Raw genomic sequence first — 15510 nt, 5'->3', positions numbered from 1 at the left:
GAACGACGATGCAAAATAAAGAAAAAATTATATGAACTTGACATAACTGTTTACAAATTGAAAAGGTTATGTTAGTTCAAACCCATAAAAAAAATTTTATTTTATTGAAAATTGAAAAAAAAATTTCTTCGCAGATTCTGCGAATAGTTCTAGTGATATTTTTGAAAATATAAGTAATATGAGAAAGACATCATCACACCGCTAGGAATTTATCGGATCCTGGCATCCCTGATTATTCGTTATAGTTGTAGCGATACCCTTTTATTCCCACCAGATGCACAACATGACCTTCAAACCATAAATATTCGGCTTTGGTGTTGATGTTGAGGTCGATGGCAACATTTGTCCGGGCATAGCGTAGTATTTTTTTTTCTTGCGGTTGTCATAGAAAATCCATTTTTCATCCCCAGTAACAATTAGATGTAAAAAATCCTTCCTTTGTTAACCTTAACCATAAGCTTCTCGCAAGTAAAAAATCGCTTTCCAGTGTCTCTCGGTTTCAGTTCAGCCTTGGTTTTGAATCATTTCCATGGATTTTAATTGTACAGACACTGCTTGTTGAGTTACTTCCAATGATTCTGCAAGCTCTTTTTGCGTTTGACTCAGATCACTTCATCTAGCCTCTAACTATTTGTCTTCGATTTGTTTTTAGTTGTCCAGAGCGAGACATGTCTTCAACGCGGAAATCTCCAATCTTGAAACGTCGAAACAATTCCCTACATGATTTATCAGTTGGAGAATTATCAAATTATTAAAACAGAAAACTAAAACTTCCTGCAAATGCTGCTTAGTTAACACAAAATTTCTCATATTAACACAGTGAAAAACAAGTTTGTTTTTTAAACTCTAAGCAATATAAACTGAATATTAATGACAGATTTTTAACCTATTCAGACTATCGACATCAGCTGTTATTGTTCAATATTCATAACATCCAGAGCCATCTTTTGAAAACGGACCGAACTAATTTGTATTTCCAATATATGACTGAAAAAAATCAGAATGAATTTGTACCATAACCAAGGATGGCTTTTATCGTATCAAAGAAAGCTTACTGGCAACACTTCACACGATTGAATCAGTGCCATCAAAGAGAGACGGATATCATCGCTACAACAAAAAAACCGGCATGGCTCATTTAACATAGAATCGACACCAGTGCGAGAGCGAATTTCTCTCGATGACCTGTCTGGGCATCATGAGTTAGCACGCTGCTGTAGGGACCCTCTCTGAAGCAACAAACGCTTATTCTCGTTTCGCGATCCGATTCTATACAGGCAGTTGATAATTGCGACAGAATCATTTTACTATTGCTGCTTATTCTAACTATGTGCATATAACCTTTGTATAAGTAGTGTCTATGAAAATGTCTGTGAATGCTCCACACAAGGGTTTTGAAATATTGCAACCTAGTATGAGAAACATCAAGTTGAATCATCGATTCGATTTTCTGCGATAATTGTCAACTTGCGATTCTCTCTTGAGAAATTCCACACAGCAACGATCATTATCAGGGTGTAAATTTTTTTAAGGGCGTGAAATACTCAGAGTATGAAGTGGAGCGAAGAAATGTAGTAAAATTCTCTCACGATTCATGCATTGAGAGACTCGAGTTCTTGTAGCATCTTCTACCGGATTGAAAATGTTGTATACAATATAGATAGCAATATAGCAGCTTCTGTCAAATTTTCGGCAATCACCAACACGTCCATAACTGAGCCAAAATTCGTATTAAAACTTATTTTAATAAAAAACAACCAAAAAATGTTTTAATGAGACTATGTCAATGACAAGAGAAATACATTGTAATACCACTAAGTGGATTGAGAATAGTTTTTTTCAATTACAATCCACTTGTGATCGTAAAAATGTCCAAGTGAACGATTTTCTTTGCGAGTCACTGTAATACCATGGGACAGGACTTTGCACTCCGCCGTATGCCTAGAATGAACTGGTGAGACTCAACTATGAATGAAATATGAAATATATAGTGAATCGAATGAACTTGGATTGCCCACATTTTGTATATACAGCCGGTGGAAAATTGTTCAACAAATCGGAGAATTTCCCCATAGGAATATTTTGCTCAAACAAAACATCATTTATACAAACACTTGCAACTACTAATTTCAACGCGTAGGTCGGTTTCCATGGCATTCGCCGGTATAAACAAACCAACGGACAGTTCGGCAAAGGAGAGAATGGGTATCCTGGTGGAATTTTTCGCAAACTAACGGACAGCTTTACTCTACTGCAACAAATGGTGCTGCTAGCATGAAAATAGTTACCTAATGTTTGTTCCTGGCAATTTATCATAGTTGTTGTAAAGAGAGAGTTTCATAGCAAAAAGAAATGGCTGAAAATGTTGAGCAAAGGCGAAAATCGACATGAAGAAAGCGCCTCGAATGTTTGTTGATAAACAATGCTTTGTTTGATGCATTGAAAAGCTGACAAGCTGGTTATTTTTCATTGAACAGGATTGACTCTAAAAAAAATGTTATTTCCGTTAGTGTTGACGACATTTAGTTTTTTTTCTTTCATCAATAAAACCATGTGACTTAGTCTGCGGAGGAGAATTTTTGTAAACCGCGTGCACGTCTTCAAATTTTCAACATAACCTTCATAGTTTTTAGAATCGGAAAAGTTTAATTTCGATTAATAGAAAGGAAAAGTTTCCATGCTATCCATGAACTAGGAAGCGAACTTTTCATTTTTAATCAGTAAATTTTACCGGCTCTCTTTCCTTTAGTGCACCCTTTTTCCGACTCATTTTTCACACACAGCAACGGGTGTTAAAGCTGTATGTATGGCAATAGTTGTCCGACGTTTACTGTGTGCTCAATTCTTTTCTCGCATCACAGATTAGTTCTTGCTGATCCTTAGCCGAGAAAACAATTACACTAAATTTGAGATAGAATACCAAAAATAACTGTTCTTCCAGTCTTGTCCTATTCACTAGAGCTCAAGAATATATCGAATTTCAATCATGTGTGATATGGAAAAGAAATTCGACTATCGTTCAACTGAAAATTCGAAGTGAAAGTGCGTCACAAGGAATTATCGAGTGATAGTGATAGGCCTAATCTACCTCAGGCAAAAACCGATTGCTCCAGAACCGTGGTATTTTTTTATCCCTAGGGAATAGAGTTGAACTTCTTACTGATCAGCATGCATGCGATTCACGGCTACAATAACAGGATTTCCCTCAAGGTAACCAAAGTTCAATCGACCTAAATTCCAATACGATACGAAGATTCCTGAGGGAAATCAATGAACTCCATATGTATTTGACATGGTAACTTGAAACACACTTTCCGTTTCGCAGCAATGTTCGCGTGTTCGTCCTACATGGAAATTCAAAGACTGTTTCTTTTTTGCTTCTTAAAAAAAATCCGACATTTTGAAAAATCCCAATTTTTCTTAAGAAAACCAACGAAAACAAGGTTGTATTTGTCCCTGTATAAGAAAAAAACTACACCCTCTTTCCACTACGGTGTTATATTGAGGTCATAACAGTAATTATTAACGCAACCAACCCCCTCTTCGCTAAACACGCGTATATCCAGTGCGTATATTTTAAGGAGAGGCTTTTGCTGGTTGGAGAGAACAATCGGTTGCAAAAAACATTAACAGTCGGAAAATTGATATACATAACTTCCCCGTACATTATCGGAATGTAATTCTAATCGTTAGTTCAAATATCTCAGCAGCAGTCGACATGCTTGGGTTCGAAAATCAGTATCAATAAGAGAAAAATAAACCGTGAAAAATATCGAGCGCTTACGCAATTTCTTCTTTCAAGCCAGGAATTTTTTTTCTGTTATAAGAAATGTCATGTCATAAAATGTATACCCAATTAGTTAATAAAATAATGCATTTTACTTTACTCGATCCATTTCAAAACATGGCATAGAACAAGATAGCACACAAACGTCCGACTATATTTCATCGATATTAATACCGGTGAAAGTAAGAGTGTGTCAATCGAGGAAAGCTGATGACCTCTTTGAGGCCAACATGGCCATGGGAGATTACAGAGTTAACCTTGTACGAGCATCCAATTAATAAAAGGAAAACGAAAGGTTAAAGTTTTGCTGTCATTGACTAAATTGATTGCCATTTGATGTCAAGGTTGAACTCAGAACAACGAAATGAGGTGTAAAAATAGTTCCATTGTGCCCTATTCTACGTTTGGTATTAGTAAAAGTTTTCGTAGCGGCTTCGTACTAGTTTTTGGAATCTTTCCTAAAAAAAACACAAAATAATAAATTTTTATAGCACGATCCTTGTTCTATCCCCTGCAGATGGCACATCGTCCCGTTAGTGCAATGTCGCGTCATGAATCGGAAATGATCAACCGTAGCCGCCGGGCTCTGTCGTCCGGGTCGCTCACGGATTCGATTGAAAAACTACGGCACATGTGTCTGGCCCGTGGCGCATCGGGAATCCTAGGCCTGGGACGCTGCTTCCGCCGGATGGATGACGACGGTAACAAGGCTCTCTCGGTGGAGGAGTTCATCAAGGGTCTGCACGATACCGGACTGGACGTTACCAACGAAGAGGCCGCCGATATTTTCAACAAGTAGGCGGGAACGGTTTCTAGGATATTGAAGTTATCGAATTTCCTTTTCAGATTCGACACCGATGGAAGTGGCTCGATCAATATGACCGAGTTTCTTATATCGATTAGACCTTTTATGTCAGACTCTAGGAAGAGCATCGTTGAGCAGGCTTTTACTAAGCTGGATAAAACGGGCGATGGAACTATCACCGTTGAGGATTTGAAGTTAGAATAAACCTTTCTTCTAGTGAAGTGATGGAATTAAAACTTTTTGCATGTTTTTTTTCAGAAATGTCTATTCGGTAAAAAATCATCCACTATACATCAGCGGAGAAGAAACAGAGGATGTTATTCTGCGAAAGTTTTTGGCGAATTTCGAAGAGAACGGTAATGCCGATGGAACCGTTACAAAAGAAGAGTTTCTTAACTATTACTCTGGTCTGAGTGCGTCGATTGATTCGGACGCTTATTTCGATCTGATGGTTCGTCAAGCCTACAAGTTGTAAATTGTTGTATATTGGACACAGTTGTTCTACATCGTATCTTATCATAAGTCGTTAGAAATGCAACAAAACTATTTATTACTATTATTATTAATATTATTTTTACTGATACACATTTTGAACAACATGCTATGAAAACAACTTAATGGATGTGTTTGAAAACAGTTCATTGCCAGCGTTCTTCGCTACGTACTGTATTATTTTACATTAGATTGGTCATTAGTCATTGATCTGATTTTTAAACTATATTGGAAAAAGCAAACATTTTAATCAATATATTTAGCCGTTTAGAATGCAACTTACTAAGAACAATTGTGACAATGCAAGAAAAATAAATGATGTTCAATAAAAGTTCACACTAAGTGTTCATGAGAAAGGTCAAAGCAAATTAAAATTCAACTAAAACAACCTACATCAATTTCAATTTTACCATTCAGCTAGATAAACCCAGATGAAATCCGAAAACTGTGTATTCAAAGCCTTTAATTGAGCAGAGAACACATCGTCAAATGAAACATTATAAAATATTTTCTTACTTACCTTACCTAACAGCTATAGTCATGGAGTGTCCTTTACTGTATCAAGCGTACGTCTCCACATAACTCGGTCCATGGCTGCTCGTCGCCAGCCACTCAAGGCACGGATGCTTCTGAGATCACCCTCCACTTGATCGATCCACCTTGCTCGCTGCGCTCCTCTTCTTCTTGTACCAGTCGGATTAGATTCAAGAACCATTTACACTGGGCTGTCGTCCGACATCCTTATGACATGCCCAGCCCATCGTAGACGTCCGATTTTAACTGTCCGTACGATAGGTGGTTCTCCTAGCAGCTGTTGCAATTCGTGATTCATACGCCGTCTCAACGTTCCATCTTCCATCTGCACTCCGCCATAGATGGTCCTCAGTACCTTTCTTTCGAAAACACTGAGGGCGCGTTGGTCCTCTGCCAACATAGTCCAGGTCTCGTGGCCATAGAGAACAACCGCTCTAATGAGCGTTTTGTGGATGGTCAATTTCGTGCGTTGGCGCACTTTTTTCGATCGAAGGGTTTTTCTGAGTCAAAAGTACGCACAATTCCCTGTCAAAAACGTCTCTGAATTTCTCTGCTGGTCTCATTATCAGCGGTCACCAGTGAGCCCAATTACACGAACTCGTCAACCACCTCGATATCGTCACCGTCTATCAATATTCGTGGTGGGAGGCGTAGTGTTTCTCCTCTAGAGCCTCTTCCTCTCATGTATTTTGTTTTTGACGCATTTATGGCCAGTTCGATACGCCTAGCTTCAGCTTTCAGTCCGATGTAGGTTTCCGTCATCTTCTCAAGGTTACATGTCACAATATCAATATCGTCATCGAAGCCAAAAAGTTGTGCGGACTTTCGGAAGATCGTGCCACTCGTGTCGATTCTCGCTCTTCGAATCACACCTTCCAAGGCAATATTGAACAAGATACAAGAGAGTCCATCACCTTGCCGTAGCCTTCTCCGAGCTACGAAGGGACTCGAGAGCGTCCCAGATACTCGAACGTAGCACATCACTCTATCCATAGTTGCTTTGACCAATCGCGTCAGTTTATCCGGGAAACCGTATTCGTGTATTATCTGCCATAGCTGTTCTCGATCGATTGTGTCGTATGCCGCTTTGAAGTCAATTAATAGATGATGCGTGGGTACGTTGTAGTCACGACACATCTGGAGTACTTGTCTTATCGCGAATATGTGATCCGTAGTAGCGCGGGCTTCAGTAAATCCCGCTTGGTACGAAATCCTTAGCTATTGGTGATAGACGACGGGTAAAATGTTTTCTCCTTTATTAATAAATGAAAAAGGTAAATTAAAACATTTTGATGTTTATAAACAAACGTGGTGAGAGTTTTGTCAACAAATGGCCTGTCAAACGAGCAGAATTTTATTTCTATATAAAATTGATGCTCTCGTGAGCTCGGTCTGACTTGTATATAAGTCTAAATTCAATTCTCTGTTCCTTATGTTAAGGGTTTATAAACCTTCCGCCCATATCATCTAGAAGACATAAAAATTATTTCATCTCGATGAATTAAAACGAATAGAGCAATTTTTTTTTGCTTTTTATTGGCAAGGTTATTTTCAAAAAAAAATCGAAATTCGAATATATGGTCGAGCGCCTTTATCATATAGAAAGGCTAGAGGGCCGAGTGTCGTATACCATTCGACTCAGTTCGTCGAGTACGTAAAATGACTAGTGTACTACTGTGGGCAAAAACTAGTAAGACTTTTGAATTATATTTCGCGCGGAAACCTTATTCGTCGAAATATTTTGATGGAGATGCATACTTTTCCAAATGATTTAACAGTCTGATATTATACCCGTCCACATTTTTTTTTAAATCTGAAAAAATACAGCTTAATGTACTCATAAATGATTTATTTTTTATGTAAAATCTAGAGTTGTACCAAAGTTTTAAGTGCGATTAAAAATAAATCGAAAATTTTGAACATTTTTGTTCACATGAAATACATCTTGAAATATTAAAAAAAAAAATCAGAAAGGTTTACCATAATTCCTAAAATATTCCTGATTTTTTTCAATATATTTTAATCTAGAGGTTTTTGAAAAATTTAAATAAAATGAAAATCAGAAGAACCACCCTAACTCCACCAATGTGGCAGTTGAAGGGTTAAAATTTTGGGAAAATCATCTCCAATATAAACCCTTTCAAACAACGTACCTATAACAATTTTTTTCTGTTTGGGGGCAGTTTTTATATGAAATCCCGGCTACACCCTTACTGCATGTTTTCGGATATATCAAAAATATAAATCTTCATTTAGAGTGCGATGGCAAAATTGTAGAAAGTCTTCAAAATTTGAATTAAAACTAGTAGAGTTAGTACGTCATGTTAGTGAGTGGCCGTACGAACCGATTTCGATTATACCGGTTCTCGAGTTCCGATGCCGGAAGTGCATAAAATAGTGAACCCACTTCGTTTTCTTAAGGATGACCTACGCGAGCAAATTCTTTTAAATTTTGTGTGCGAGATCAAGTTTCTGGTGTTGAAACGTTCAAAATGTAGCAAAGGGCTTCGGTGATAATTGTATGTCGCGGGCAAGTTTTTTTGATTGGTACCAGCTGTAAAGAAAGAGGGTCGACAACGGGTTGACAACGAACCACGTCCAGGACGGCCATCAACATCAACTGATGATGAACACGTTAATAAAATCAAGGAATTGGTGCTCGAGACGATTCTCGATTAACAGTCAGAGACCTTACTGGGATCGTTGGAATATCGGAAAGATCAGTAAAAACCATTTTGAATGATCATTTTGGGCCGACAATTCTTGGTTTTTGCACCACGATAATGCACCGTCGAATACTGCATTGATTCTTCGTGATTTTTTCGCCAAAAATTCAACCAACCAATAACCGTGTTCGCCTGATTTAGCTCCGTGTGATTTCTGGCTATTCAGCAAATTCAATCGAACGCTCCGGGGAAACGGTTTCGAGTCAATTGAAGAAAACAAACGTGAATCGTTACGCGCATTGAAGGTTCAAAAATTGAGTTTAACGACAGTTTCAGGGATTGGAAAAAAGGTTGGCACAAGTGTATTGGGGCCGAGAGGATTTAAAAATGTTTGGAATAATAAATAAATAATGAATTTTGGAATTATGAACAAAGTCTTACTATTTTTTGTCCGCAGTATGCACTCAATTTTCTCACAAATATCTGGGCCGATTTCCACAATTTTAGATTCAAATGAAAGGACTGTTGGTCTCATAACCTGCTAGTGAATTTCGTTCGAATTTAACCTCCCGTTCAGGAGTAACAGGGTGAACTGTGCCAAAAAATTAGAAAACTAGCACTCACTTTTCTTTGAGACCGTTTTGAGTTTCTTCGACTTAGATTCAAATGAGAGGCCGCTATTGAATTTCATCCGCATCCGATTCCGGAGTAACGGGGTAGAACATATAATTTGGAAAAAGGTGCACAATCCCATAGAACCCTATCGAATTTCTTCCGAATATGGCTGAGATAACTAAGTACTCACACCTATGTCATGCCTCCCCGTGTGTCTGTGATGGTGTTTGATCAATAGAACTGCGTCGACTGGGTGCTATCGCCTTCTGCGTTAGTAGCAGAATGAGAGAATGCGAATTGGTTTGTATGTAATAATTCATTTGAAACGCGAAAATTTTTGAAAATCCCTCAAAGAGGTCAAGTACTTCGCTTTGACGTGCTATTTCTGAAGTGTATTTAAACCCTTAATGTGACTTTAAATTGTTAACTTGTTTTCATGAAAACGGTTTGCAGCACTCCTTGCAGTTCATAAATTAGCATTTTTGCATATCTTTTTGACGCATATAATATAAATAAATAATAATTCGATTCTAATTATAAGTGTTTTACGCTGGTGCGTCTATAGAAAAAAATATTCAGAAGTGTGCAATCTCATACTATGTTCCAAAGGTGCCATTGGCTGGTTCAGAAGGCTGAAGGTTTGGAAGGCTTCGGTACGGATTGGAAAATGTTAATTATTCATACAAAATTGAAGAACGTAAACTGAATACGCGTCTATCGCTTGCCAATTGCGAGGGATCGAAAGTCTTTCTGTAATGTTTGAATCCATTAGATGCAAATATTTTATTTTGGCAGGGCTGGTGACCTCGGAACACGATTTGCTCTGTATACGAAATGGGTCATCGGAATTCGATTGAGTCAACACCTCCCTGAGTCCTAGACTAAAGTTATTTGCATGTATAAACAAAACACATGGAAACATCTCTTTTTTCTGTGAACCGCTGCAAGACAGTGGGACTTGCGATAGGTTAAACACACATAATGTTGCTATACACGACTCTGAAAAATGGAGCAAAATACTTTCAACTAGCCGTATAACTCTTCAATTAAGCAGGTCTGGTTAGTTGATGAACAAATACATTGATTTTGGGTATTTTGCCGATACTTTCGATTCCTGAAGTATCGGAAAAGTGATCGTGTACTCCAAACAGGAAATTACTTCAATGTTTCAGAAACGGTTGAAAAGATTTTTACAAACATCACAATACACAATACAAGATTCACATGAAAAATAATATTTTGCTATAAGTTGGTGTTAAATTTTGTCGGAATCTAGGTTCCGGTTCCGGAGATACAGAGTGAAGTGGGTATGCAATTGCAACCCGTCATTTAGAGCGATAATGGCCTCCACTATAAATAGGCCAAGTTGCTGCTTCATCTGGAATGCTTCGTCGAAGGTCCAGCATCACCGAAGCAAAGGGTCACCCCGTCAGACGTCTTCAGGATCATCATCAGTCGACCACCGAGCATCGTGGCAGAAACGTAGTGTTAAATAGAGGTTTTCTGCAGAATAAATGAGCAAATCACAATAGAGACAATCTTTTTAATTGAGCCCTTTTCCGTTTACTTACAATATGGTGTATAAATTGTGCGGTCCTTTTAAAAAATTGACTTTCTAGGACTTTCCTAGAAAGCTGATTTTTTCAACTTTTTTTTCGAGACGACACTAAATCTCGACGTTTCATGAAATTCTAAGACTTTTGGCATTTTGGCAACGTGTTTTGTCGGTTACGTCACTTATATCATCATATCTCTGGAACCAGAAGTAAAGCAAAGTCCATGGCATTACATTCCTTTTGTGGAATTTGGCCTTTCTGTTTCAACAGACTTCGCAGCCGATTCTTAGTGTACAGAATCATTGCATGGCTAGTACTATGGATCCTACTGACACTAAGAATCCTTTGGGACGGGTATAGCGTGATGGGATAGTCGATGCCTTTCACGCAGCCCACCTGGGTTCGATTCCCAACCCCGCACATAGGGTCAGAAAGTTTTTCTGGCTCGAAGAGACGAATGACCTTAAGGTTAAAATATCTATAATTGAAACAAAAAAAAAAAAAAACTAAGAATCCTTCCAGGTCGGGGCTCGAACATACGACAACTGGCTTGTAAGACCAGCACCCTATGAATTGAACCACCAAGCCGGGACAGTCACAGCCACAGCCACAGCCATTGAATCTTTGAACTTGATCAATGGCCCGACAATAGCTTTCAAACGAGACTAATGGCGTTTTCGTTTTTAATTTGCACTACACCGGTGCAGTGCTACACTGAGGCATGAATAAACGAACAAAAATGACGAAAACATAAACAGTAACCATTGACTACAATAAACGATTCCATTGCACAGAGCTACACCAAACTTTTGATGAGTGCTACACCAGTGGTATCGGTGCAGAAAAAGTGTAGCACTGGTGTAGTGCAATTGGTAAAAACGAACGATTTCAGTGCAGCTTTCGCTACACCAGTGTAGTGTAATTTAAAAACGAAAACGACATAAGTTTGTAGAAATCGATTCAGCCATCTTCGAGAAAATCGTGCGGCAAAAAATTTATTTCAACAGAATTTAAAATAAACCTGATTAAGAGCCTCGAAAAGCTATAAACAATATACATAATTTCAGAAAACCAAGCCAAAAAAGATATCAGTAATTCCATTTTGCACTATAGAGGGCTGTCCATAAAAAACGTCTCGCCGCAAGGGGGAGGGGGGTGTTTCACAAAACGTGACCTTTTGTGACAGGAGGAAGGGGGGAGGGTTGATGGAATGTGACATCCAATATTTTCAATGAGCGTATTTTTGAAATAGGGTAACGGCTCCCTAATTCATCTGAGCTCCTATTTCCATCTCATCCCTTCACCTCATTACTTTCAACATGAATAATATTTTACAACCTACCTGAACCAAACTGTGAAATGTTTTAAAATGATTATAAATGCTATTGTCACACTTTCCCATTGAAAGAAATGGGTTTAAGTTTATCGGTTATCGTTTTTGTCATTTAAAATAAACTCACTTTTCAATTTACGACACATTTTCGTCTCAAGGTTTACAGTTCATGTTTCTGAAAATCTACTAATCGATTCGTCTCAAAACATGATCACTATTTCGCACAATTACACTACCATTGAATGCTGGATGGCTTCATAATTAATAATGTTCACTTACCACTTGTTTAATTAACGATTTAAAACTTAAAAAATTACCCGACAAACAATAAAAGTCGTCAAAAATATGAGATGAAAACTTTTCACTTAGTTCACTTGATTGCGCTTTGTTTTCATCTCATTTGGTTTCGCAAAGTTGCCAAGTTATCTCATCTTGTTACAAAAAATAAATTGTTTTTCTTCTTCAAATTATTATCAAAAAGTATGTTTTTGGTATCCGTGTCATTAGGTTAATTAGATTATTGATATTAATATTTCAATAAAACTGTTTTGGCTTCGAATATTACCAGAAAGAGCGTGTTAAATACTAATGAAATAACCATTGTGGGAAATCTAGTAGCACTGGTTTCATTCCGCTATACGTCAACATAGGGCTGTGAAGTGTGTGTGTTTCATCGGCTGTGCACAGAGATGCCAGATATTTTCATAGAAAATATGTATTCCGTTGCATAGAAAGTCGATATCTGCTATCTGTTTTCACTAATGAAATGATGTTAACAGATAGTTCTTTATATCTCCGTAAGTCATTGCCTCGCTCACGAGAATATTCAATTTAGGAAATCTGTATGAAATCTGCACTTTGATTTCAATCAGTATGCGAACGCAAAAATCTATACAAAACAAATAAATCTGTATAAATGGCATCTCTGGCTCTACACTTTGTTTTAAGAAGGGCTAATGAATGAATAGTAACAATTACATTTTGGTTGTTGTTTAAAGTTCACCAAATGAACTTTACAGTAAAGTTTTAAATTCAAAGCGAAAGGTAACGGAAACGACCGAAAAATTTTTAAACGTTGAAATGATTTCAAACTGGTTCTAAAAATATCGTGTGCTGTCTCATAACATAGTTAGCATTAGGCCGTTTTTAAGAAGAATTCTGACATTTTGAACCTGAGAGTGTAATAGTGGAATATTTTGTTTTGATTGCTGTCGCCATTGCTAATTTATAGGATGAATAAAGGATCAACGATAGGATGGATAAAAATCCATTGAGATGGAATTAGGAGCAGAGTAGTGAACATTTCATAAGTGTTTTTTGCTGTTTTATGGATATTAGTTAAATTTTCAAGAAATGTGAATCAATTCTCAACGTGGAGCAAGGCGAATGAAGCAGTAATATGAAATAGTTATTGTGATTTTAGTGGCTAAATCGGGGTTTTGAGGCGACGTCCTTACAAATGAGATGAAATAAGGAGCCCTTACCCTACCTAATTATATTACTGCTTTGCTCTATTTCCTGTTAAAAATCTCCACAATAAAGGTTTATATTCTATAGGAAAGCGTGTATTTGTTGATGTAAAAGCTTCTTCTTGTCAATTCAGAAATGAATGATGCAGGAAATCATGTCTGTTGTGATCAGCAAAAGTGCACAAAGGGGCGAGTAAATTAGCGAAATTAATAAATTTTGCCTAATATGACTAAAAAAAATATGCCTTCAAACGGTTTGGCTTAAGTTATGCACTGACTATTTTAGTCAATGTATATGAGTTTGGGTTGTTGATGTATTTAAAATTCATTCAGCAATACCATGTTGGCAGAGTAATATCAATAAAACCAGCAAATAACATATATGCATGTTCAATCATAAAGCATGTCAGGCAGCTGATTAATTAACATTTCAATGGTAAAAAAGAACATTATTTCGTTTGAAATAAGAGTTAAAATATCAAAAATTATTGCAAAGTCTTCATGAGAAAATAGAAATAAAATATAAAATTCTGCCATTGTAACATCAAAGCTAGAGCAAAACATTTAAAGAAGACGAATTTTTCAGTAATTTGATTTTCTAGCATTTACAATAGTATATCATAAGAATTTTTGCAGTTTATTCAATTGTATTCCATTTAAATAAGAAACCACTGGATCAATTGTACTTAATGAAATTGGTACGCTTCATCAATGACGGAATAAGATACAATAACAAATCTTGATGCTAAATAGATATTGTCTAATCTATCAAGAAGATTCCTTCGATGAAATATCAAGAAAATATGAAGTATTGCTATGACAGCACAGGAACATCAAAACAAGATATGATGGTAAAATTTGTTATTATTTTGATTTTCGTTTACTATTCACATCTACCCGGGAGGAGTGCAGATTTTGCTACGGCAATTCAAACGCGTCTTTCGAACGCAGCGTCTGCTGTGTGCTAAAACCTTGTGCTCCTGTTATTTCCATAAATTAAATTCATGCATCAACTTAAACATCATCTTCAGCATCAACCAGCTGGAAATGAAACAAAGTCTTTTGTCGCTCTAATCGCTATGTGGTGTGAAATATTTTTTTAAACAAATTTTGCGAGAAGCATTGCTATTGCATAGAGAATGCTGTCAAATTAACAATATCAATGTGATTACGATCCAAAATTATGATTTTCATGAAACTTTCATCTAGCATTTATTTCATTTTATTGCAAATGAAACAACGGTGGCGAAATCGAACACGGGATGCATCAAACGAGAATATACGAGGTCTGTTCAAAAAGTTCCCGGAATTTTTTAATTGCGCGCGTCTGGAGAGTCCGGTGGTCAAATTTTTTTTTTATTGTGTTGGTACATATGTCCCTAATGTATGGTGAAATTTTCAGCTGTATTCATTGTTTACATTCTGTCTTGTAGCGGCTGGTGTAGACGTGTTTTTTTGAGCTCGGCGATTTTTGTTATTAGTTTTACGTTTCGTCTTTGACTCATCAGTGCAGAGCAGTTCAAATTGAACTGCTTAGTGCTAAACTCGGCAGTTCAATTTGAACCGCTAAGCAGACGTAAAGTTTCTGCTACTTACAGAACACTTTTTGCCCTAGCACAAAATTTGCCCTAGCACAAAATTTGGCTAACCCCTAAATGACCATACCTGCATCGGCCAGAAATAGTCGAAAACACGTTTTCGTTCGGCACGTCAGAAAAGACATTGCACTCCGTTGCAAAACAAAAAGTGTTCTGTAAGTAGCAGAAACTTTACGTCTGCTTAGCGGTTCAAATTGAACTGCCGAGTTTAGCACTAAGCAGTTCAATTTGAACTGCTCTGCACTGATGAGTCAAAGACGAAACGTAAAACTAATAAAAACGGTTATGTGCCCTAGCACAAAATTTGGCTAAACCCTAAATGACCATACCTGCATCGGCCAGAAATAGTCGAAAACACGTTTTCGTTCGGCACGTCAGAAAAGACATTGCACTCCGTTGCAAAACAAAAAGTGTTCTGTAAGTAGCAGAAACTTTACGTCTGCTTAGCGGTTCAAATTGAACTGCCGAGTTTAGCACTAAGCAGTTCAATTTGAACTGCTCTGCACTGATGAGTCAAAGACGAAACGTAAAACTAATAAAAACGGTTATGTGCCCTAGCACAAAATTTGGCTAACCCCTAAATGACCATACCTGCATCGGCCAGAAATAATCGAAAACACGTTTCCGTTCGGCACGTCAGAAAAGACATTGCACT

At 37.3% G+C, this 15510-nt stretch overlaps 1 protein-coding gene across 3 annotated transcripts in view; it reads left to right on the top strand.

Annotated features, from left to right (window-relative positions):
* Nucleotides 1–5440, top strand: part of LOC131436549 (calcyphosin-like protein) — a 29467-nt gene extending 24027 nt beyond the window's left edge. For 2 of the 3 annotated variants that reach the window (XM_058605312.1, XM_058605315.1), the window contains exons 2-4: nt 4305–4582; nt 4634–4786; nt 4851–5440. In XM_058605312.1, coding sequence (XP_058461295.1) covers nt 4305–4582; nt 4634–4786; nt 4851–5067 — 648 coding nt within the window. In that variant the 3' untranslated portion in view covers nt 5068–5440. Of the gene's footprint in view, nt 1–2874; nt 3211–4304; nt 4583–4633; nt 4787–4850 lie in introns of those variants that run through there. The other variant, XM_058605314.1, reaches the window with a different exon arrangement.
* The last annotated feature ends 10070 nt before the right edge of the window (nt 5441–15510 follow it).

The sequence above is a fragment of the Malaya genurostris genome, chromosome 3, assembly GCF_030247185.1.
Source record: "Malaya genurostris strain Urasoe2022 chromosome 3, Malgen_1.1, whole genome shotgun sequence".
Classification (NCBI taxonomy): Eukaryota; Metazoa; Arthropoda; class Insecta; order Diptera; family Culicidae; genus Malaya; species Malaya genurostris.
Note: the sequence above shows the minus strand (reverse complement) of the source record. Positions and strands in the feature narration are given on the sequence as shown.